Source organism: Octodon degus, unplaced genomic scaffold, assembly GCF_000260255.1.
Source record: "Octodon degus isolate 3935 unplaced genomic scaffold, OctDeg1.0 scaffold00026, whole genome shotgun sequence".
Taxonomy (NCBI): Eukaryota; Metazoa; Chordata; class Mammalia; order Rodentia; family Octodontidae; genus Octodon; species Octodon degus.
Window position 1 is genome coordinate 17,122,153 of NW_004524602.1, and position 21,577 is coordinate 17,143,729.

Sequence of the window (21,577 nt, forward strand, 5' to 3'; positions counted from 1 at the left end):
GGCCCAGGGCTTTGCGCTGAAGCAGGTACAAGAAAGGCCTTTGCATTTGGCGCCTTCAGGGGCAGAAACAAACGATCGTATGCGACTGTTTCTTCATGAAAGCTAAATGCCATTTAATGTGCATTATATATAACCACTAATATATATTTAATTTTCGGAATAAGCCTGGGAGTTGGAAGGGAACAGCTGCTCGTGCTGTTGTCTGTTGTGCAGGGAGCTCAGGAGCAGAGAAGGCCTGATGGGGCAGCAGGAAGGGAACCCTGCCTTTGTTGTTGTCTTATTTCTAGTGTTTGTTTTAACTAGTGGAAAGTGCTAGGCAGGCCTGGTGGCCTATGCCTATAGTCCCAGCGCTGGAGAGGCTGAGGCAGGAGGATGGTCACAGGTCCAAGGCCAGCCTGAGCCACAAAGTAAGATCCTGTCTCTAAAGGACAGAGGGAGGGAGAAAGAGAGGGACAGAGAGAGGGAGGAAGAGAGAAGAAGAAGTAGGGAGGTGGGGAAAGTGCTGCTTGAAAAGAGATCTAGGTCAGAGCCCCACTCCCCATAGCTCCCCTGGCATCAGCCACTGCCTGGACCTGCATTCTACTGCAGTCTCCATGGTAACCCTGCAGACTGTTCACTGAGGTAGGACTGTCTCCTCCCAAACATGGGTCACAGAGCTGTCATCATGATGTGATCAGTTCAGCCCCTTAGCTTAGTTGATTAGTTGAAAGATAAATAGACCTGTGGTACTGCATAAAGCCCCTACCCCCAGTTACTCTTCTCTTGATGCTGGGACAAATACCCAACACCCAAAACTGAGGAAGGAAAGGTTTGCTGGCTCCAAGGCAGTGGCACGTGGCAGAGGGCAGCAGGAGCAAGGGCCGAAGCTTCAGTTCCAACAGCTAGCTAGCCCCTCTCCTGCCTTACATTGTAATGCAAATTACCTACCTCAGGGCAGGTGCAGAACCCACACCCACAGTAGTGTTTCAACTCCAGGAGCCACCCCAGGACTGCTTGAGGCTTTGGGGATATGCCTAGACACAAGCCATAACGCCCCCTTTTTTGCGTTCTGGGAATGGAACCAAGGCCCTTGTGCTTGCCAGGCAGGCCCTGTACCACTTGGCTGTCTCCTCGCCCCTACTTCTGATTCTTGCTTTCTTATTTTGAAGAATGGACTTCCGCTTTATCCATGGTGAGATGTTCTGTGTTCTCATTACCACGAGTTTACTCTTTGCTTTTTAAAAAGATGTTTTCATTGGCCATACTTGCAGCACACACATAGTGACTGTTCATCATGGGGGTTGATGCCCGCCCACCGCACGTTCAGTATTCTTTCCCTGCCCTGCCCCTCCATTCTTGTTTTTGTTAGGCATGGTTTAAGTTTCTAAGGTATACTGTATTTTCTTTCTGTATTTCTTGCTCTTTTACGTGTGTGTCTTTCTGAGGCAGGGTCTCCCTGCTCAGTCCAGGCTGCCTTGAGCTCACTTTGTAGCTAGGCTGGTCTCCAACTCTGGCTCTTTTTCTTAGAGCCAGCAATGAATATCCTAACTGTAGCATCCAAGGCTGCTTGTTTTTCTTCCACGTTGTGAGGTGAACTCAGTTCATGTTACTGAGATGCAGATTATGTCGTGAGCTGCACAGGATAGTTCATGGTTGTGACAGGGTCCTTTGCAGTCTCCTGTTCTTTATTTGCAGTGTCCACAAGTTGTTCAGCTCTGTCTTTCCTGAGATGTTTTACATTTTTTTCATCTTTATATCTTCAGGGCCTTTGTACTGAGCTGCATCCCTGCCTGTTTGTTTGCTTTCCATTTTGAGACAGAGCCTGCCCGAGTTGCCTGGAGTGGGCTCAACCTCGGGATCTTCTGTTTTGGCCTCCCAGAGTACTGGGATTATGGGCATGGACTGCCACACTGCTATACCTTGCAGTTTTGTGTCTTTTTTTTTTTTTTTCCCTGGGACAAGGTCTCACTGTGTAGTTTAAGCTTGCCTTGAACTTAATAGTTCTCCTGCTTCACCCTCCCAAATGCTGGGATTACAGGCATGAGCCACTATGTCCACCTTATATTTTATTATTATTATACTCCGAAATCTTTTCTCCTCCTCAGATAGTTGGATGACTTAATCACAGAGTTTATGATCTTTCTCCCTGCTCACTAGGAAGTGCTGTAAAAGCCCTGGGCCTCCCTGTGTGTTTCCCACAAATCCGGCAGCTCTCAAGGCTCACCTGGGTGCTCTGTGGCGTGCTCCACAGGCCAGCAGCTTGCTTCCTCACCTCTGAAGTGCCAGGTGGAGACGTGGATCTGTGAGCCTCACCTGTTCACTCAGGGGCTCTTGTGAGCACTGACCCTTCACCAGTGGTTCCTGCACGCACTGAAGGCTGAGAACCACCATGCTTGGAGTGTAAAGCTTGCCTGCAGAATGTGTGCAGAGCCCCTGAGGGCTGACCTCAGGCTGAGCACTTTGCTGCCTGCGCTCTAGGTGACTGTCCCCTTAGAGCACCCTGGGCCTGTAGGAGCTTGGGCAGACACGTCCACGCCTGGTTGTCTGCGTGCAGGTGCCTCGTGCTTTAAAAGCAGGCCTGGCTGCCCCCTTTCATACACTGCGGAAGCAGAGCAGGTGGCAGGATTCCCAGGCCCCTGCCCCTCTGTCGTGGGGGAATCTGAGTTTCCCAGCTGATGGGGCTGTGGGCTCTGGGAACCCTTCTTTTGTCTAGTTGTTTGTGACAGTTGTACCACAGTTTGTGGCACTGTCATCTTCCTCAGGGGACACAGGAGTAGTTCGGGTGTGGAAATGTGAGGCATTGCTTCTGTCTTCGTTGTTAGGCTTTTTTTCTTTTTTATGGTTAGGCTCTTTTTAGAGTGAAGCAGGAGCCTTCCTGGGCACCTCCCGAGCAGAGATGCTTCGAGTGGCCCGAGTGAAGAGCGCAGCGCCCCTCCCAGCTGGCGCCTGCACTGCCCCTACGCTCTGCTGTTTGTTCTGTGCTGTAACCTTTCCCTCTTCTTCAGGCCTGAGCCTTTACTCCACATCCAGCCCCAGACTCCAGATCCTCGCAGCACTTTTATTCTCAGGCTCGCTGGGGAGGGTGGTGTAGGGACTGTAGAGTAAGGGCAGAGTGAGAGGGGAGCGGGTCCACGTTCCTCAAGCCCCGCTTGTGCCATGTTGGCAGCGTTCTCCTTTGCTACCCAAACTAGCTTTGGTTTTTTGTTGTTGGCTCAGCCCACCCTTGGGGTGGGGCTGGTGCAGCCTGTGGTGCCAGAGATTGAACCATGGTCCACTGAGCTGTCTCGCCAAACTCCCAATCCAGTTTTGTGTTTGACACACATTTTCTGTGATGAAGACGCACTGTATATGTGGTCCCCTGGACTACTGCAGTGCCTTTGTGAGGTGTGTCAGTGTCTGTGTTGTGTAGATGAGGAAAAGTGAGTTCTGGGCCTGGTCATCTGCCTCTTTTTCTTTCCCCATTTTCCTTTTCAAGACAGGATTTACTTACTGTGCAGCTCAGGCTGGCCTTGAGCTCACCTTGTAGCACAGGCTGTTCTTGAACTTGAGTGATCCTCCTGCTTCAGCCTTCCGAGTGCTAGGATCATAGGCCTGTGCTACTATGCCCGGCTAGTAATTGCTTTTAACATGAATTAAAAACAATTTTGTTCTCATTTTTATTCACGATTTGTATTTTTCAGGATGATGGTGCGTAGCAGAATGTTAGCATATAAAGCAGTTAGTGAGCTTGAGTTATGATTGAGTGTAGTGTGGTATCACCAGTGGTGGGTCTGCCACACCAGAACTAGATGCAGAATTTTAGCAAAATTAAATGATAATTTAAAAATTAGATGCAGTATTTTGTTTTTCCTGTGTGAGTTACTTCAACGTGTTTTACTAATCTGAAATAAATATTAAACAGTCATTATTAAGATAAGCAGCTATAAGAAGCTAAACAAGACAAAAATTACAGAGACTGTATTTCAGAAGAATACAGTTAAATTTATATGATCTTTCCATAAATTAGCTAGGTCTTAAAAATGCTGAGACTGTTACTAGAATTTTAAGAATTTGCCTATTTACTTAAAAAAAAAAAAAACCCCGATGAAGGTTGACAGTGTAGTCTTCTGTGCTTAATTCACATTTGACAGTATTATATTGGCTGAATTTATATATGACCAATCTTCACGAGAGCAGGGTATGAATTTGTTTAAAACTAAAATATGTGAATTCGACTTGTAATTACTGCCTGCACAGTACTTACTGCGTGTTTCCTTCTTCCAGAATGGTGTAGTTCTGTGGACATGCCTCCAAAAGTAGCCACAGAGTAGCTGAAGTGTAGTACGCCTGGTTGGTGGTGCACACCTGTGATCCTACCACTCTCCCTTTTAATCCATTTGGCATAATTATTATAATTTTTTAATTATTTTCTTTTCTACACAGAGTTTATGTTGCATCTCAGGATAAGGAATCACATAGGCACATTCCTGCTGTTTACAAAAGTGACTTTCTCAGAGTCTACTTGTGAATATTTTGTTAGCTTTCTTTTATTCAACTTAAATCAGAAGTAATTTTTTTAAAGATGAAAAGATACAGATTTTGACTATAAATAACAGTATGTTCAAATTTAAAGGAAATTAAGTAGTATTCTGCTAAATTAAAGAAATTTGAAGACATTTTGAGAAGGAACATTATATGGCTTTTTTTTTTTTGGCTTTTTTTTTTTTTTTTTGAAACAAGGTATTGCTATGTAGTTTGGGCTGGGCTTGAATTCACTTAGTAGTCCTAGCTGGCTGCAAACGCAAAGCTATCCTCATGCCTCAGCCTCCCGAGTGCTGGGATTTTAAGTGTGTACCACCACACCAAGCTTGTGTAATAGCTTTGTATCGCTTAAGGGAATTTTTGTCGGGTACCATCAGAACTTTATTTGGAATGATTTCTTAATCTTGGACCGAAGAAACTTTTGAGTATTTGACATATTTGATTACTAGTTGTCTTTTAGGTTGAAAACATCAAAAGTTTTAATTTAGCTCTTTAGTATTAGCTCTTTGAGGAGTGGAATGAAGTAGACAATTAAACTTTTTCTCATTCTGAATTTAGGAAGCTCTGGAGGAATCTGTGAAAAAAGTAAGCTGTATTCTGATGGTAAGAAGAAGTCCCTGAACACTGGGATTATCACTGTCCAGAATTACGGGTCTCACGTGCCTCCCAAAGTCTCTCACATAACTTTTGCTCATGAAGTTGGACATAACTTTGGATCTCCAGTGAGTACTGCCCAGCTTCTAGAGTTTTAGATGTTGTTTGCCTTTCATTTTACGCAATTTTCTTTGTTTACAGTGAAAAAAAGTATGTAGAAATGGTTGTTGTTTATATGGTGGAGCATGGTATTATACTCAGTCATATTAAGAGATAAAGAGTGTTTGTAGTTCAAGTAAGAAATGTAAACTTAACAGTGTCAGAGCTTTATGAAAGAAAGGGGTTTTGTCTGGTGTGTTTGGACAAAAGAATATCTGTACCTCTTTTGCTAAGAGAGTGTCCGGTAGTATGTAATGCTCCCAGCATGTCTGAGTGAGACTCCCTTTTTACTGTCTGAAGTACACTGAGGATCTTTAGCAAATTATGCGGTGGCTTTTCCTTTGTTTTTATTAATGCATTATTAAGGTTTACTTGGATTTTTCTTCTTCTGCTGTGGAGGAAACCTGGTGTTTTACAATCTTTTATTGTGATAAATTTCTAACTCACACTGAAGAGGAGAGCATTCCCTTTATCCAGAGCAGGAACTGGCAAATCAGTAAAGGCAGGGCTGGGAGAGACTACCCAAGGAAGCCATTTGTAAGCAACCTCAGCTAATTCTGTGCTGCTGTGAGAACCGGTTCAGAGAGCAAAATCAGGAAGTGAGGGGGGAACAGAGGAGATGCTGCCTTGTGGAGTCTGGGGCAGAGGAGTGTGGTCAGGTTTTCTGGACAGACACTGCCACTTTGTAGTTCTTCTGTGGTTTCTGCTGTGCTTGTCAGGGGTGGCCTCACTGATCAGGTGTGACATTGCTGTCTCTTCATTGTTATAAAGAAAAAAAGAGGGCTGGCCAAATAGCTCAGCAGATTAAAGTACCTGAAAGCTGGTGCAGGGGCTGGGGGTTTGATCCCCAGGCCTGCTGTGCTGGCCCTGACCCTGGGGCTTGCTGGGATGGCAACTCGGTGTGGGGGTGCGCACCTGTAGTCCCAGCTCTTGGAACGCTGTAAACAGGTGGATCACTATGAGTCCGATCTAGTAGTGAGACCCTGAACACCCTGTACACCCTGCCCTAAAAGTACAAAAAAAAAAAAAAAAAAAGTAGGGGAGGTAGGTGCCATTTCTCAGGGCTTCTTTGCTGGGCACGTGTGGCATAGATACCTTAGTTAGGGAAAGTTCGTTGGGAGCAGGACTGTAAGGGGTAGTGTGTGAGGTTAGTTGGGACCCAGACTTGGGGAGGGACTGAAGTGGCTGCAGAGATGGCTGAGGTGTGGAGATGCAAAACCAGTAATCTTGGCTAAGGATGGACTGGATGGTTAGAAAGGAGTGAATTAACTGCAGGGTTCTGTAGAGATAATCAGGGACCACTGGGAAGAGTGAAGGGGCACAGCCATGGGGTGTGGTGAAGAAACGGAAGAGTTCGGGAGCGGGAGGAGGACCAAGTGGGGAGGAACAGGAAGAGGAGAAGGGGGAGACTTGCCTCTGTCTGGGGAAGTCACCCAGTGGTTTCCTGAAAAGAGATCTTTTATCCATGTAAGTATTGACTTGAAACCAAGGGCCTGAGGGTGGAACCAGAAAAGGTCAAGGTGGATTAAGTGAAGGAAGTGTGTGACCGGCAGGATAGGCAGGAGCAGGGCCTTTCGGGATCTTCTGGAGAGAACTGGCAATTTTATGGGAAAGAATCAGGTGAATTAGCGGCAGAACCTAGCTTCACTCGGGATGGTACCTGTTGAGGAGGGTCTTACAGAGGGACCGTCATCAGGTGCTGTGGATGACTGGGACAGGTCCTGGGGGTTTAAGTCTCTTAATTATGACACGTGTTAGCCAGACTGTTTTCATAAGCTGGGTGTCAGGTGCAGATGTCAGCAGCGTGTTGAAGTTCTCTTTGCACCTCTTGCAGAACTGAGCGATAATTGCTGATGGGCTGGCCTCTGGGCTGAGGACTGGCCTAGCGGAGAGGTGTGGCCATAGAAAAGCTCAAATAGGCTGGGAAGGTAGCCCAGCGGTGTAAGGGGAAGGACAGTGAGTGGCTGTTGGGATGAAGCCAGCGGGGAGGTGTCCCAGCCCCTTGGGCTGAGATGAGGGAAAGGATGGGCGCTGATGTGGGGGCTGGGAGTGTGGTGTGAAGGTGGCTTAGGCAGTGGCTGCATTCAGGGTGGTCAGCGTAGTTGACAGCTAGGTGAAGGTGTCTCACCCTGAAAGGGGAGCAGGACAGGTGGGAAAAGGCGTGGACTACATCGGCGCCAGGTTGGGGGTGTTAAGGGCTGGAGGCCTCAACCCTAATACCCACAGCAGAACTGGGGTCCAGGGGCCAGTCCTTGGAAGGTAGCAGTGTGCAGCAGCAGGTCCATAGCCACTAAAAACGGTGGACCTGCTCTCCACTGGAAGTTCCCTGGAGCTTGGTGTCTGAGATGTTCCAGGGGGCCTCGAGAGTCTTTGGGCAGCTTCAGTCGTGGATGGCCAAGCCATGCAGGGCCCAGAAGGAGCTGGGTGGGGGTCACTGGGGGCTGCCAACATGAGTTAGAACTAGTTGAAGCCAATCTGAAGCTGGCAGGCGTGTAGTCTGAGAAATTGGGCACAGGGTGGCCTCTGAGCCCTGAGGGCTCCAGGCAGGGCTTGAAGGGCCTTTCTGGGGGGGTGCCATGTCCGGGTTCCTGGGCCAGATGGAGTATGCAGAGGTGTGGAAGGGAGCACACTTGGAGGCTCTGTGAACCGTCCCGGCCGCTTCTGCACTCCTGTGGGAGCAGAGTCAGCAGGTCGCGGGTCGACAGGGACCTCCTGGGGCAGGGAATGCTGCCATCTCGCAGGATTTGGGGGCAGAGAATGTGGCCCCAGTTCTTGGGATGGGAGATGCTTGTGGACGTGGCTCTGTTCTTTGTGGGTTACCCCGTACTTGTCGTGCGTGGCCTCACCTGTGGGGTGTGACACAAATCCTTCTATGAGAGAGAGACCTTTCAGCAAATACTTTTATACTTTGGGGGCCATATTTGGTTTCTGTTGAATATTCTTCGTTGATTTTGCAATCCTTTGAATATGGAAAGCCACTCTTCACTGAGGGTGTGTAATTCCAGGCTGTGGGCTGTAGCTACCAACCAGTGAGTCAGTGATGATCAGAGTGCTGCCGGATCTACTTAGTGTATTCTTTTATTTTTCTTGCTCAGTTGTTTAAAGCAAAATAACCTATGCTTAATATATTTCAGTATACACTTCTGAAAAAAAGTAGACTTTTTAATAATATAACCACAGTGTGATTGTTATATATACTTAACACAGTGAACATTGCTCTTTGGTATCTCTGACATCCAAAACCTCGGTCTATTACATTGATTCTTCCGTGACCTGAAGATCAGTACTACGCAGCGCTAGGAAGCACTGGAAGGCACTCTGTGACTTGCTCTCTGGGTAGCCAGGCTGTGGGTTTGCCCTACAGCTTGGACACATCGTTTGCAGGCCCTGAGTGTGTGGCTCGGTGGTAGGCCCCTGCTTACCTTGCCTAGGCTCACGGCTAACCCCAGCAGCTAACTGCAGATATTGCTCCATAAAGACGTAGTGTACTTCTGCGTCAGATCTGCAGACGCACATCTCTGATTTCTTCAGGTTTGTAGAGTATCCCATGTTAGTAATTGCTCCACTAAGTCCCACTCTGAATTCAGAGTTTATCATCAAAGCAGAGTGTGAGCTGAATTGTGGCATTCAAAGCCTGTAATCCCAGTGGCAGAGGTTTGCAGGTTTGAGGCTCACCTGGGCTTCATAGTGACTTTTGAGTCTGCAAGACTCTGTCTCAGAAAAGAAACCCAAAAAATCCCTAAATTTTGAGATAAGCAGAGAACTGCTGCTGCTTGCCAGGGTGCACATTCAGATACACAGGCGGCCCTGGCTCCAGGCCTGGCCGGGGCATTGTGCTCCCTGCCTCCCCTTCGATCCGCCAGGTCAAAGCCTCTCGCGTAAATCACCCGGCAGCCCCACAGTACAGTTTCAGGTTGGTTTTGCAGGCCTGTCTCTGTAGTTCTTAGTGCCCTTGGGAGGCCTCTGCTGACTGCAGGAGCAGGCACTGTGCCCCTGCGCGGGCAGCTTCCCTGTCCAGATTGCTGTCTTGGTCCGTGTGCCGTGCGGGTGGTGTCCTCCCCCTTCCTTCGCCTGTCCTGCTCCTTTTGCTTCTCATGCCGCACTGCTGAGGACGTACACGCTAACGTTTCTGCTGTTGGACTTTCTATTACATGGACATGGGAAGCTGTAGCAGAGTTTTATTGAGTGTAGTAAGATCAGCAAGAACCACACACTCTGACACCTGAGTCCGTCTCCCTGCGTGTACCTGTACTGCTACTTTTTCCCTGAAGATTCACATTGCTTACATTTATTATCCTTTCTCAAATATTCATTGTATACCTATTGTAAACTGCTTTGTAAGCTTGTTATGGGAAGTTCTAGTAAAAAATGAAACAACTTTCTTGTCTCAGTATGAAAATTGTAATGCCTACCCACCTTTACCAGACTCCTCTTTGGATAAAGATGGTTCTAACTATGCCACTTCTTTTTAAAGCCTGTGTCTCCCACCTGCAGGCAGTGCTGATGTGATCTGAGCTTGCTGTCTGTCCCCGAGTCCAGGCCAGTCTGTTTTCTGTGTGGTCCCCTCCCCTCCAGTCAGGCCCTGCAGCAGGCTCTTCACCAGGACAGCTACTTGTCTCTGCCTTGAAATCGTGATCCAGGTTGTTGACTGTGTGATTCTGCCACTCAAAAGGTGTCCAACTCTGAGGAGTAAATGGAGGATTTACAGAGTGTAGTGTGTATATTTGGGATAAAAGAGTTATGTATATTTGAAAAATGAACATTTGAAAAAAGATAAGTTGTACTTCTATTTTTAATATAAAAAAGTCTTGAACAGCCTAAATGGACCCACAGTTGAAAAATACTGTAGAATGCAGTTATTTTAAAAGCCTTCCAGTGCTTTCCACTTGAAACTGAAGCACAGGGTGGATACCTGTGTGCATGGCAGAGGCTGGATGTCCCGCCAGCGTGCAGCACAGCCACAGACAGGTATTGAGGAAATAGATCAGTGTTAGTAATGTTGGCAATGGTTGCTAGTAGTAATCCTTGCAGGCCGTAGATTATAACTGAATTTTCTTGATCCAGTTTTTGAGTTTCTAAATTTTTAGAAGCATATTTTTTTAAAAGTGGATTTTCTTTCTTTCTTTCTTTTTATGTACTTAGTACAGGGTCTCCAGGGCCTCACTACACTGATCTGACTCATAGTGATCCTCCTGTTTTCAGCCTCCTGTGAGCTGGGATTACAGGCTTCAGCCGCCACGCCCAGGCTCAGCTGCAGTTCCAGTGCACCCTGGGGGCAGGGCCGGCAGGGCAGTATAAGTGTATTTTTTAATAGACAATAGCTTTTCTGTTTTTTTAATTGTTTTTTAATCAAAGTAAGGTTGTAGGGGTTTTTGTTGAAACTTTACTCTTGATTTGAGCCTTCCTAACATGATTTAGTGGTCCAGTCAAAGTGACGTTTGGTGGTGTTTTTTGGTTTTTGTACTGGGGCTTGAACTCAGGACCTTGCATTTGCCAGGCAGGTGCTCCTGTCGCAGCACTATGTCCCCAGCCCTGTTTTGTTTGTTTTCATGCTTGCTTTCTTCCCTTATCTGAGGATGGTCACAGAGGTGGCCCTCAGCTCCTGGTGCTTCATTTGCGTGTCTTTAAGTGGGCCTTGCCAAGCAGGAAGGTTGGAATTGCTGCTCTTTGTGGACTGTGAAAGGCGGGAGGGCTGGAGCAGTGATTGTCTCAGCCAAGTATTTGTATATTTTCCGTGTGTTGGACACAAATTGTTTATTGACTTGAAAGGTGGCAAACTATTCTGTGAGTGACATGACTGGGCTTTTCACCCCTAGAATTTCAGTGGTGAGAGTAGTGCTGTGCTAGTGCTGTATTTTACCAGAAGATAAACCACGTTACACAGAATGAGAACGTGGCAGTACATAACACTGGAGGATGGTAGAGTTGCTAAACGCTGACTCTAGGCTCAGAAGAAGGGTAAGAAGTATCAGGCAGAGCAAGGAGGATAGTGCAGGCCACAGTCTTAGTGCAGGTCATTGCCTTAGACGGGGGAGGAGAAAAAGAAAGCAGCTCAGCTGGCCGCCCTGGGCGTTGCACTCGGCTGAGAGTGCGGTGGGCTGTGAGTGTATAAAGCAAGATTTCGCTTACGTAACTAGCACTCCAGAACACAGTGTTTTTGCAAAGCCTGCTTGTTTAAATGCATTATTTCCAGGAGAGCAGGGTCTGCTGGGGTCTGCTAGTGGTCTGTTGCGTGACTTGTGTCGCATGAATGCTTTTACTTGGGTAAAATGCAGGGAGCTGTGCTTTGGTACTCTGAGACTTAGCAGTGAGATCCACCAAGTTAAAAACACTCAGCACATAACATTCCCTGCTACATAGAACTTTGTGTCCTGTATTCTGAAAAGCAGCAATTTTGTCTTTTGTGTGGAGTTTTGTTTTCTTTCTTTGAGACAGGGCCTCACTATATAGTGCAAGCTGGCCTTGAACTCTCTTATGTAGCCCAGGCTGGCCTCGAACTCACAGTAATCCTCCTGCCTCAGTCTCCTGACTGCTAGGATTACAGGTGTATACCACCACACTCAGCTTGGATTTTTCTTTCTTTCTGTAAAAATGTATATGGTGCAAAGTCTTACTACATAGCTCGGACTCGTGATCATCCTCCTGGCTTCAGCCTCCCCAGTGCTGGAATTACAGGCATGCGCTGCCACGCCCTGGACTCTGTGGCCAGCTCAGCCCTCCCTGGAGGCAGGGCTCAAGTGGTATATGGTGCTGGGGATTGAACTGTGGCCCCTGTGTTTGCCTAAGCAGGCACTTTAGTCCACTGAGCTATCTTGCTGGCCCCCTTGGATTTTTCTTAACTTCATTTAAAATAGATCATTGTGGGGCTGGGGAGACAGCTTGGCAGTAAGTGCAAGGACCCAGGTTTGATCTCTGATGCAGCATGCCATGCCCTCTGAGTCTGGGTGTGGTGGCACATGCCTGTAATCCTAGTGCTGGGGAGGCTGAGACAGGAGGGTCACGACAAGTCGGAGCTGTGTATTGAGATCCTGCACCAAATTAATAAATGAAAGAATAAATAAATAAATGATTTAAAAATAGATCTTTTTTTATCTGCAGTCTGCATATTTACTGTTCTTGGGCTGTGGCTCCTACGCATGGCCCTGGGCTAGGCTCCTCTGTGTCATTTCCCTTTCCTTCTTCTCCGGATGAGTCAAAGCATGTAATTGCGCATAGGAGGTGGAGACTATGTGGTGGTGGTACAATATTTTATATTATTATTACTAGTTTTAAAAGTAAATATTTAATAGACTTATGACAGCCTTATTTTTTTTTTTTTTCTTTGTGGTACCAGGGATCGAAGACAGCCTTATATTTAATAGACTTTTATGACAGTTTGTCCTCAATTCTAATCTGTATTTACAAAATTATAAATTATGGCTAGGCTTCCATGATTTTGCTCCTTTTCTAAGACAGTGGCCTCTAACACAGAAAATTGTTTTCCTGCTCATAATCTAAAACAATTGTAATATCCTTTCTAATGGAGCCTGTGGCTTCCTTTGTTCTTTTGATGAGAAAATTACATTTAATGAGATGACGTGGAAACCTTCGATTTCCTGCTCACATAACTCTGTATCTGTTTGACAGCATGATTCTGGAACAGAGTGCACACCAGGAGAGTCTAAGAACTTAGGACAAAAAGAGAACGGCAATTACATCATGTACGCAAGAGCAACTTCTGGGGACAAACTTAACAACAATAAATTCTCACTGTGTAGTATTAGAAATATAAGTCAAGTTCTAGAGAAGAAGAGAAACAACTGTTTTGTTGGTATGTATATTTTCTCAGCATTTCATTTTGAACATCTTCAAACATTGAGAAAGCTTAATAGGGCCGGTGAGATAGCTCGGCGGACTAAAGCACCTGCTTAGGCAAACTTAGGCAAGCACAGGGACCGTGGCTAGATCCCGCGTACCACATGCCACGCTAGCCCCACCCCTGGGTCGCGCTGAGCCAGCCACTGAGTCCAGGCCTAGTGGCACACACCTGTAATCCCAGTGCTGGGATGCTGTAATCAGGATCACTATGAGTCCGAGCTGTGTAGTGAGACCCTGTACCAAACACATTAAAAAAAAAGAGAGAGAAAGAAACAAAGCAAGGGGGCTGGTGAGATGGCTCAGTGGTCTAAAGCACCTACTTAGAACAAGCTAAGCAAACCACAAGGACCGCGGTTCAATCCCCCAGCACCACATGCCAGCCAGCCCCACCCCCTGGTGGGCTGAGCTGGCCACACACACACACACACACACACACAAATAAAAAAAAAAAAAAAAAAAAAGCTAGCTTAATGTATTACAGGGTGAGCACCCAGATGCCACTGAACTACATCACAGCACACTTTAGTTCTTATTTTACAATGTCTCTTTAGAAATGTTACCTAAATGGATCGTACAGCAAATAAACTCTTGCGTTGCCTTTCTTCACTTGCATGATTTCCTAGAGATTCGTCTCAATTGTTCCCTGCTCTTTCGTGTTGCTCAGAAGTACTCCAGGGTGTGTGGGTAACACTTTGACCATCTACCCTGGAAGGACCTTGCGGCTGTCTCCTGGGCTTGGCTGCTGTGAATAAAGCAGCTGTAAGGGCCACATACAAGTGTGAATGTAAGCTTTCAGTTCTTTGAGATGAATGACCCCCGAGTCACTTAGCAGGCCATCTGGGTAGGGGCTTGGCAGCAGCCCAGGTGGTTTCCTGTGTATGTTCTCGTGAGCACTGCGAGGATGTTCTCTTTCTCTTGCCTTGGTCTCCGAGTGCTGGCGTTGCAGGCGTGTGCCACTGGGCTCAGCTGACTTCACATGATTTTCACATGGATTTCTCTGATGACTAAGGATGTTGAGCAGCCTTTTGTGAGCTTGCTTCCTCTCTCTGACCTCTGGGGTGAAAAGTCATTATATACTTTTGGCAATTTCTTTTTTTAATTCTTTTATTTTTTTTATTTTTTAATTTTTTTTGGCGGAACCAGGGATTGAACTCAGGCCCTTGCACTTGCCAGGGAAGTGCTTATTTTACTGAGCTGTTTCCCCGGCTCCTCTTTTGGCAATTTCTAATGGATTTTTTTTTCTTTTTTGCATAATGAGTTTGGAAATTTCTTTTTTATTCATTCATGCATTTGATAGAGTCTCACTATGCAATTCAGACTTGTATTGATCCTCCTGTCTCAGTCTCCCCAGTCCTGGGCTTACAGGTGTGTGCTGCTGTGCCCAGTCTTAGTGGCTGGATCAGTATGACCGGACTTGGGGCCGGCACAGTGGTACCAGGGATCGAACCAGGGTCCTTGTGGTTGCCAGGTCAGCACTTAGACCACTGAGCTATCTGCCCAGCCCAGAAATTTCTTCATGTAGTCCAGATACTAATGACTTTTTAGATGTTAGTTGGCAGATATTCTCTCCCAGGCCATAGTTTGTCTTTTCAGTCTTTATAGAATCTGGCATTTTGTTTTATTATTATTATTAATTAATTTATTTATTTGCAGAACTGGGGGTTGAACTCAGGCCCTTGTGCTTGCCAGGCAAGCACTTATTCTCTTGAGCCATCTCCCAGCCCCAGTGGCGTTTTGTTTTAAAGACTTCTTTTTCTTTTAAAAAAAGAAATGATTAAAATTACATTGATAAGGGCTGGGGAAATAGCTCAGTAGAATAAACGCTTGCCTGGCAAGCGCAAGGCCCTGAGTTCAATCCCCAGTACTGCAAAAATAAATAAATAAATAAAATTGATAATTATATTTTATAATTGATTGGGTCTGTCTATATAGTCCCTTCTGGCGTCAAACTCACGGCACTCCTGCCTCAGCCTACGGAGTTCGGGGGTCACATGCATGTGCCACCACATACAGCTCTGTTGTCTACAGTAGAGAAGCACTCTGAAGATTGCAGATTATTTGTAAATTCAGTTTCCATAGTCAACTTGCTGATTGAAATAGACTTTTATGAAATGATGCCTTTTTTTTTTTTTTTTTTTTTTTAAATGTATTCAGGACAGGGTCTCCAGGATCTCACTACATAGATTGGACTCATAGTGATTCTCCTGTTTTCAGTCTTCCAAGTGCTGGGATTACTGGTGCGTGCTACCACTCCCAGTCTCAGTTGCTGTCTCAGCACACCCCAGGAGCTGGGCTGGCATGGCAGGCCAGGGATTGAACCCTGGCCGCTACGCTCTGCCTAGGCAGGTGCTTTAATCCACTGAGCTGTAGGCTGGCTCTTAAAGTTGACTTTTAAAAGTGATTACATTGCTGAGCATGGTAGAACATCCTGGGACCTCAGCACTACAACCTGTCATCAAACAGAAAACTCAGACTGCTTTGTAGGCATTATAAGAGATAAATATATTAGCTCCTTAAATTTATTGAAGTAGGTATCAATTGTAATTTTTGCATCTAAATTGTACCTTTTCCATGTATTGAAGCTGTTAGCAAATAGCTGAATGATTCTTTAGGAGATGAAAATGTGCCAGAGACTTGTTGCATTTTCTGTCTTTTTTTCCTTTACTCATTCACCATTTTCTTTTCTCCCTTTGTCGCAAAGCTCTAAAGAGTTGGTGAATTTTAAACAGATTCCAAGTAGCACACTGACCTCCCTTGTGGGTTTTCTGCAGAGTCTGGCCAGCCCATCTGTGGCAATGGAATGGTGGAGCAGGGTGAGGAGTGTGACTGCGGCTACAGTGACCAGTGCAAGGACGAGTGCTGCTTCGATGCGAACCAGCCTGCGGGGAAGAAGTGCAAGCTGAAGCCGGGCAAGCACTGCAGGTAGCTCTGGGCCCTCGGCGCTGTGGGCCATCCGGGGCTGGCCTGGAGAGATGTGTGTGCTTTGGACGCTTGTCTTTGTTGTGCTGTTTCACTTATTTTTCTGAAATGACCTTCAGTACCCTGTTGTTGGTAGGTGGAACTGCCCGTGATCTGTGTGGTGGGTGCTAAAGGGCACCGAAGGGCTGCTCGTTTCTTCTGCATTTTTAGGCTTAGCTTTTTCTTAGATTATGGAGGACATGTGCTTTGTGATTGACTTTAGTTACCTCACCTGTCACACTACTTGGGTAGCAGTGGATTAGAGGCAAAAATACTGTAGTGTGACCATGTTTGTAAATGGCTGGACCGTGTATTCTAGTTTGACTTTAGCATAAAAATGTGAGGAAAAACTGATAGATTGACCAATGCATAATGTACTTGTGGGGAAACACTGACAGGTTGCTTCACAGCGTCTCCGTCTGCCGTGATAGCCTGCCCCAGGGCAGCCGCAGGCGGGATGCTGATACGGTGCGCCTTCCTGTGCGGCAGACGCCTGCCTTCCCCAGGCTTGCTGGAGTGGTCAGAGAGGAGCTGCTTTTTACAGCAGTTAGCGTTGTACACCAGTAACATGCTTATAGTATAAAAGATGAGATTTGTGATTTAAGTCAGGACCATCCCAGTATTTAGAAACTACCTGGTGATTTACTTTGTTTAATCCCTGAATGTTTCTTCCAGTCCGAGTCAAGGTCCCTGCTGTACCGCACAGTGCACATTCAAGCCCAAGGCTGAGAAGTGCCGGGACGACTCGGACTGCGCGAGGGAAGGGGTCTGTAATGGCGTCTCGGCGCTGTGTCCCGCGTCCGACCCGAAGCCGAACTTCACAGACTGCAACAGGCACACGCAAGTGTGCATTAATGGGGTGAGCACTTGGTTTCATGAGTTTAATTTTGATTTTATAGAACCTGCGTTTTGGGGTTAAGTGTTGACGCTCAAGGCTACGTAAAGCAGGTAGTCCTGATTTCTCCTTCGGTAATATCCCCGTCTGTTTCCCACAGAGTAGGGATGCGCTAAGTGGCACGAGGGCCTGGTGGCATTCAGTCAGCTGCTGACTTGCCTTTCATCTTGCCAGCAGCGAGTGTTTGGTGTTCCCTGGAGAGACGTAACAGTGCAGTTAGGCTGCGACTTTGCCAATACAGCTTTTAAGTTCTATAAATTAATGTTTCAGTTGTCTGAATAAAAGAACTCTCCTGATCATTTTCTCTGAATATGAAGCCTCTAAACCTTTCGTGACTAACTCACTTTTGTACACATGGAGAAAATTTCAGCTTTTCTCTGCCTGTAGAGCAGCTGTAATAATCAGCATACGTTGGTTCTGACCTGATCTCTTTCTCAGCTTTTGTTCAGGTTTAGTTTTCTTGCTGCCATTGCCTTTTTAAGAATGTGTTTATGTGATCAAGTTCTAATGCATCTCTGTGGTGGTTTTTTTTTTTAATGGAACCAGGGATTGAACTCAGGCCCTTGCGCTTGCCAGGAAGTGCTCATTGTACTGAGCCATCTCCCGGCCCTCTGTGGGGTGTTCTGTGGTGCGCGGCCAAGCAGGCGCGCTGCATGTTGAGCTGGATCCCCACTTGCTTCTGCTGAGCCTGGAGGCCTGCGCCCACCCGCGTGTCCTGGGTCTGCTGCCCGCGGTGAAATACCATGTCTTCTGTTCCAGCAATGTGCAGGCTCCATCTGTGAGAAGTACGACCTGGAGGAGTGCACCTGTGCCAGTTCCGACGGCACAGACGATAAGGAGCTGTGCCACGTCTGCTGCATGAAGAAAAGTACGGCCTTGGAAATCCAGCCGTGTGAAGCCCTTCGTAAACCCTCGTTTTCTGCCCAGTTTTAAGCATTGTACTTGGTCATACAATTGGGCAGATAGTTTCTAGCTAAGTCTGTCTTTCTGAGAAAAGCTGAAAGATAAACTGATAGGTCTTCGACAGTGTCACCACAGAGAAAACAGGCAAAAAGAAAAAGGGAAAGGGACTTCCTTACCTAGGAGGACACAGAGGACTCTGGGGAAGGTCAGGAATTCTCTGGGTTGGAACACAGGGCAGTGGAGGCTTTCATGGGCTTTGGGGGGGGGGGCGCTTGAGGGCATGTTTAGATAGACCTGAGGGGCTGACTGGGGTCTCCCTGAGGTGGCGGGGAGGTGGAAGGACTTTGATCCTGGGCTGAGCTGGAGAAGGGGGAGTGGTCTCTGGGAAGATGAGCTGCTGTTTTAAGGGCTACAGCCATATTAGATAATAACCATAATAATTCAGCAGTTCATACCAGGGCCAGAACCTGTCAATGACACCACATTCTGTTGCTAGCCTAGCGGTCCCTATAAGTGTGTTCAGTGATGCCCTAGACAAGCTTTCCGTCATCTAAGCTGAGTTGGAAGGCTTAGCACCTGCACAGGCACTCGGGCAAGACATGCTGCTGCTTGCTTGGTGTAACGTCGCAGGCGTATTACTGGTGGCTAGAGAAGGCTGCTGGCCAGTGTGTCATGGTGACGGTCTCGGCAGTCTCTTCTTTCCCTTTGTCTCCCCCCACGGGCCCCTGTGAGGACACCCGATGGGCAGCTCACATGCTGCTTCTCTTCCAGTGGAGCCCTCTACCTGTGCCAGCACAGGCTCTGTGCAGTGGAGCAAGCACTTCGGCGGGCGCACCATCACCCTGCAGCCCGGCTCTCCTTGCAATGATTTCAGAGGCTACTGCGACGTCTTCATGCGGTGCCGGTTAGTGGATGCGGACGGTCCTCTGGCAAGACTTAAGAAAGCCATTTTTAGTACACAGCTGTATGAAAATATTGCCGAATGGATTGTGGTAAGTGTAGCTTTTATTTTTAATTTTTAAAAAGTTTTAAAAATTATGTTTGCTGTACTTAATTATATTCATCTGGGGGGTTGGTACAAATACTTACTGCATCTTAAGGATTGTAGTAAGAATAGTTTAACTTATAAAGAAACCAAAATGGTTGGACCTTAATTTTCCTGAGCTAGAGGTCAGTCCCTGATGATGTGGGCAAAGATGTTTCCTGTTTTGCTGTGTTTATGTACTTAATATGCGCTGCAGATGAACTCAGGACCTTGCGTTTATCAGGCAGCTGCTGTGCTGCTGAGCTCCCTTCTCAGCTGTATCTCAAGATTTTAAGTGTCCCTGCTTACGATTCTCTTCTGAAGCAGTAGCTTTCCACCCGTGTGTCACTCTGTTGCTCAGTTAGGAGATGCTGGGGTCACGGTGCTTCTCGGCTCCTCCGCTGGGTTCTGTCCTGCAGAGGTGACTCCTTGGCCCTGTGACGAGGGCCTTGCCAGGGGTCTTTTTCTCAAATTGCTGTGCAAAGTCCTGCTTGCTTTCCATACCCCTGCTCTCTGCACAGCAGGGCGAGCTGTGGGCCTAGTGGGCGGCGCCTGGATGAGAGAGAAATGGGTGGTTTTCTGAAGCTCTTGCCTGGGCTGTCATGTAGTTTCCGGGTTTTTGTCCTACATGTGATGGAGGTGCTGACAAGCCTGGGACAGGTACAGCGCTGTTCGCAGCCCTGCTCCTGACCCTTGGGTGTGCCCCCAGCATTAGTCCGTGGCACTGGAGCTGAGCCATGCATGTTGGAGATGGCAAGTGTTTGAGTTTTTGCATGAAATTCATATATGTTCCCTATAAAAATTCGAGGAACAAGAATTTGAAGAGAAAAAATTTCATTATGTTCTATTGTAATGGTCTGAAAACGGAATACTAGGCATTGGAGGCTTTTCTGTGTGTGTGTGTGTGTGTGTGTGTGTGTGTGTGTGTGTGTTACCAGGGATCGAACTCAGTAAAGGCTTCATTTTTAAGCACATATTCCCTCTCTCTCCTTCTCCCCCAGATGCTCCTCTCCCTCCCCCCTTCTCTTTTCTTTTGGCTTTTCTGGTCTGTTTTTTAGTACAGGGTCTCGCTACAGAGATTGGACTCATAGTGATCCTCCCTGTTCTCAGCCTCCCAAGTGCTGAGATTATAGGCATGTACCACCACGCCCAGTCTCAGTTGCTGTCTCAGTGCACCCTGGGAGCGGGGCTGGCACCACACGCTGAGGATCCAATCCCTGGCTCCTGCATCTGCCTAAGCAGGCACTTTAATCCGCTGAGCTATCTGGCTGGCCCTTCTGGTCTTCTTTTTGAGATAGGGTTTCACTATGCCATTCAGGCTGGCTTTGAATTCACTTTGTAGCCTAGACTGGCTTTCTTGCAGCGATTCTCCTGCCTTAGCCTGCCTCAGCATCTCGAGTGCTGGGATTATAGGTTTGCATCCTCACGCCCAGTTTAAACACTATTTCTCCAAATTTTAAAAACATTGAATTTTCTTAAAAGATTACTGAGAATAACTACCTTACCTCACTTAGTGTCTCTGCACTGAGACATTACACTAAGGCTTCTCTAGGTAGTGATGTGTGGGAATGTGCTTTCCCGAGCTGAAGGTCATTTGCTTTGGAGATTGACGTGGAGATCACATGCCCTCCAATTCCTAGTGTTGTGTCTGTCTGTCTGTCTGTCTGTCTGTCTGTGTGCCTTAGAGTGAGGCCTTGGAAATACCACATGGGGGGGCCTTGCTACTTTGCCAGTAACTTTGGAGTCTCCCCAGCAGTAGGTGGGGTTTGTAGCATGCACGTTCTGGTAATATGCAACTTTATGTAGTGATGATGGTACATAGGGGAGGACTGTTGGAATTGGAGCTAGGAGGTGCGGTTTCAGATAATTGGATATTTGACTTAGGTCTCCCTGGGAAGTGGTTTGTCCCTCAGACAGGCATTCCTGCAGCTGTTGCAGTGAGAGTTGAGGGGCCGCTCGGAGCCCCCGTGGCGTAGGGGAGCCCCGTGTGGCAGCTGCACAGGGTTCAGGTGGTCTTCCCAGCGCAGGGACTGGCGTTTGATCCCAGCACCACATGCCATGCTGGCCCCGCCCCCAGGTGGTCTCTCCGAGCTGGCCACCAAGACCAGGCGTGGTGGTGCACGCCTGCCTGTAATCCCAGCTCTGGGGAGGCTGAAAACAGGAGGATCGCTATGAGTCCGAGCTGCTTAGTAGGACCCTGCACCAAGTACGTTTAGAAAAGAGACTGTGTTGTGTTAGGTATTTTAGTTACTACAGCATAGAATCTTGGCTTGCAGTTGAGATTAGTCTTAAACTCTTGGGCTCCAGGGATCCTACAGCTGTTCTTGGCTTGAATATAATAATTTTTCTCTTTTATTCATTATCTCTAAATTTATTGAGTTGCTTAGAAATAAATACATTTACTCATTTATTTTACTTATTTTTGAGATGGGTTCTTATTATATATCCCAGGCTGACCTGGACTCACTTTTGTAGCCCAGGCTGCTCTCACATTTGCAGCAATCCTCGGGCCTCAGCCTCCCCAGTGCTGGGATTACAAGCGTGCGCTGCCACCACTCAACTCATTAGAATTTTAAAAGCGAGACTGGGCGTGGTGGTTAGTGGCACATGCCTGTAATCCCAGCACTGGGGAGGCTGGGGCAGGAGGAGAGGCTGGGGCAGGAGGAGAGGCTGGGGCAGGAGGAGAG

General features: G+C 47.1%; 1 protein-coding gene across 1 annotated transcript in view; it reads left to right on the plus strand.

Moving 5' to 3' along the window:
- Adam10 (ADAM metallopeptidase domain 10) overlaps positions 1-21,577 on the plus strand; it is a 141,879-nt gene that overhangs the window by 108,819 nt on the left and 11,483 nt on the right. The window contains exons 9-14 of the mRNA XM_023712550.1: positions 5,059-5,222; positions 12,880-13,063; positions 15,882-16,032; positions 16,744-16,927; positions 17,723-17,831; positions 18,638-18,858. Coding sequence (XP_023568318.1) covers positions 5,059-5,222; positions 12,880-13,063; positions 15,882-16,032; positions 16,744-16,927; positions 17,723-17,831; positions 18,638-18,858 — 1,013 coding nt within the window. The remainder of the gene's footprint in view (positions 1-5,058; positions 5,223-12,879; positions 13,064-15,881; positions 16,033-16,743; positions 16,928-17,722; positions 17,832-18,637; positions 18,859-21,577) is intronic.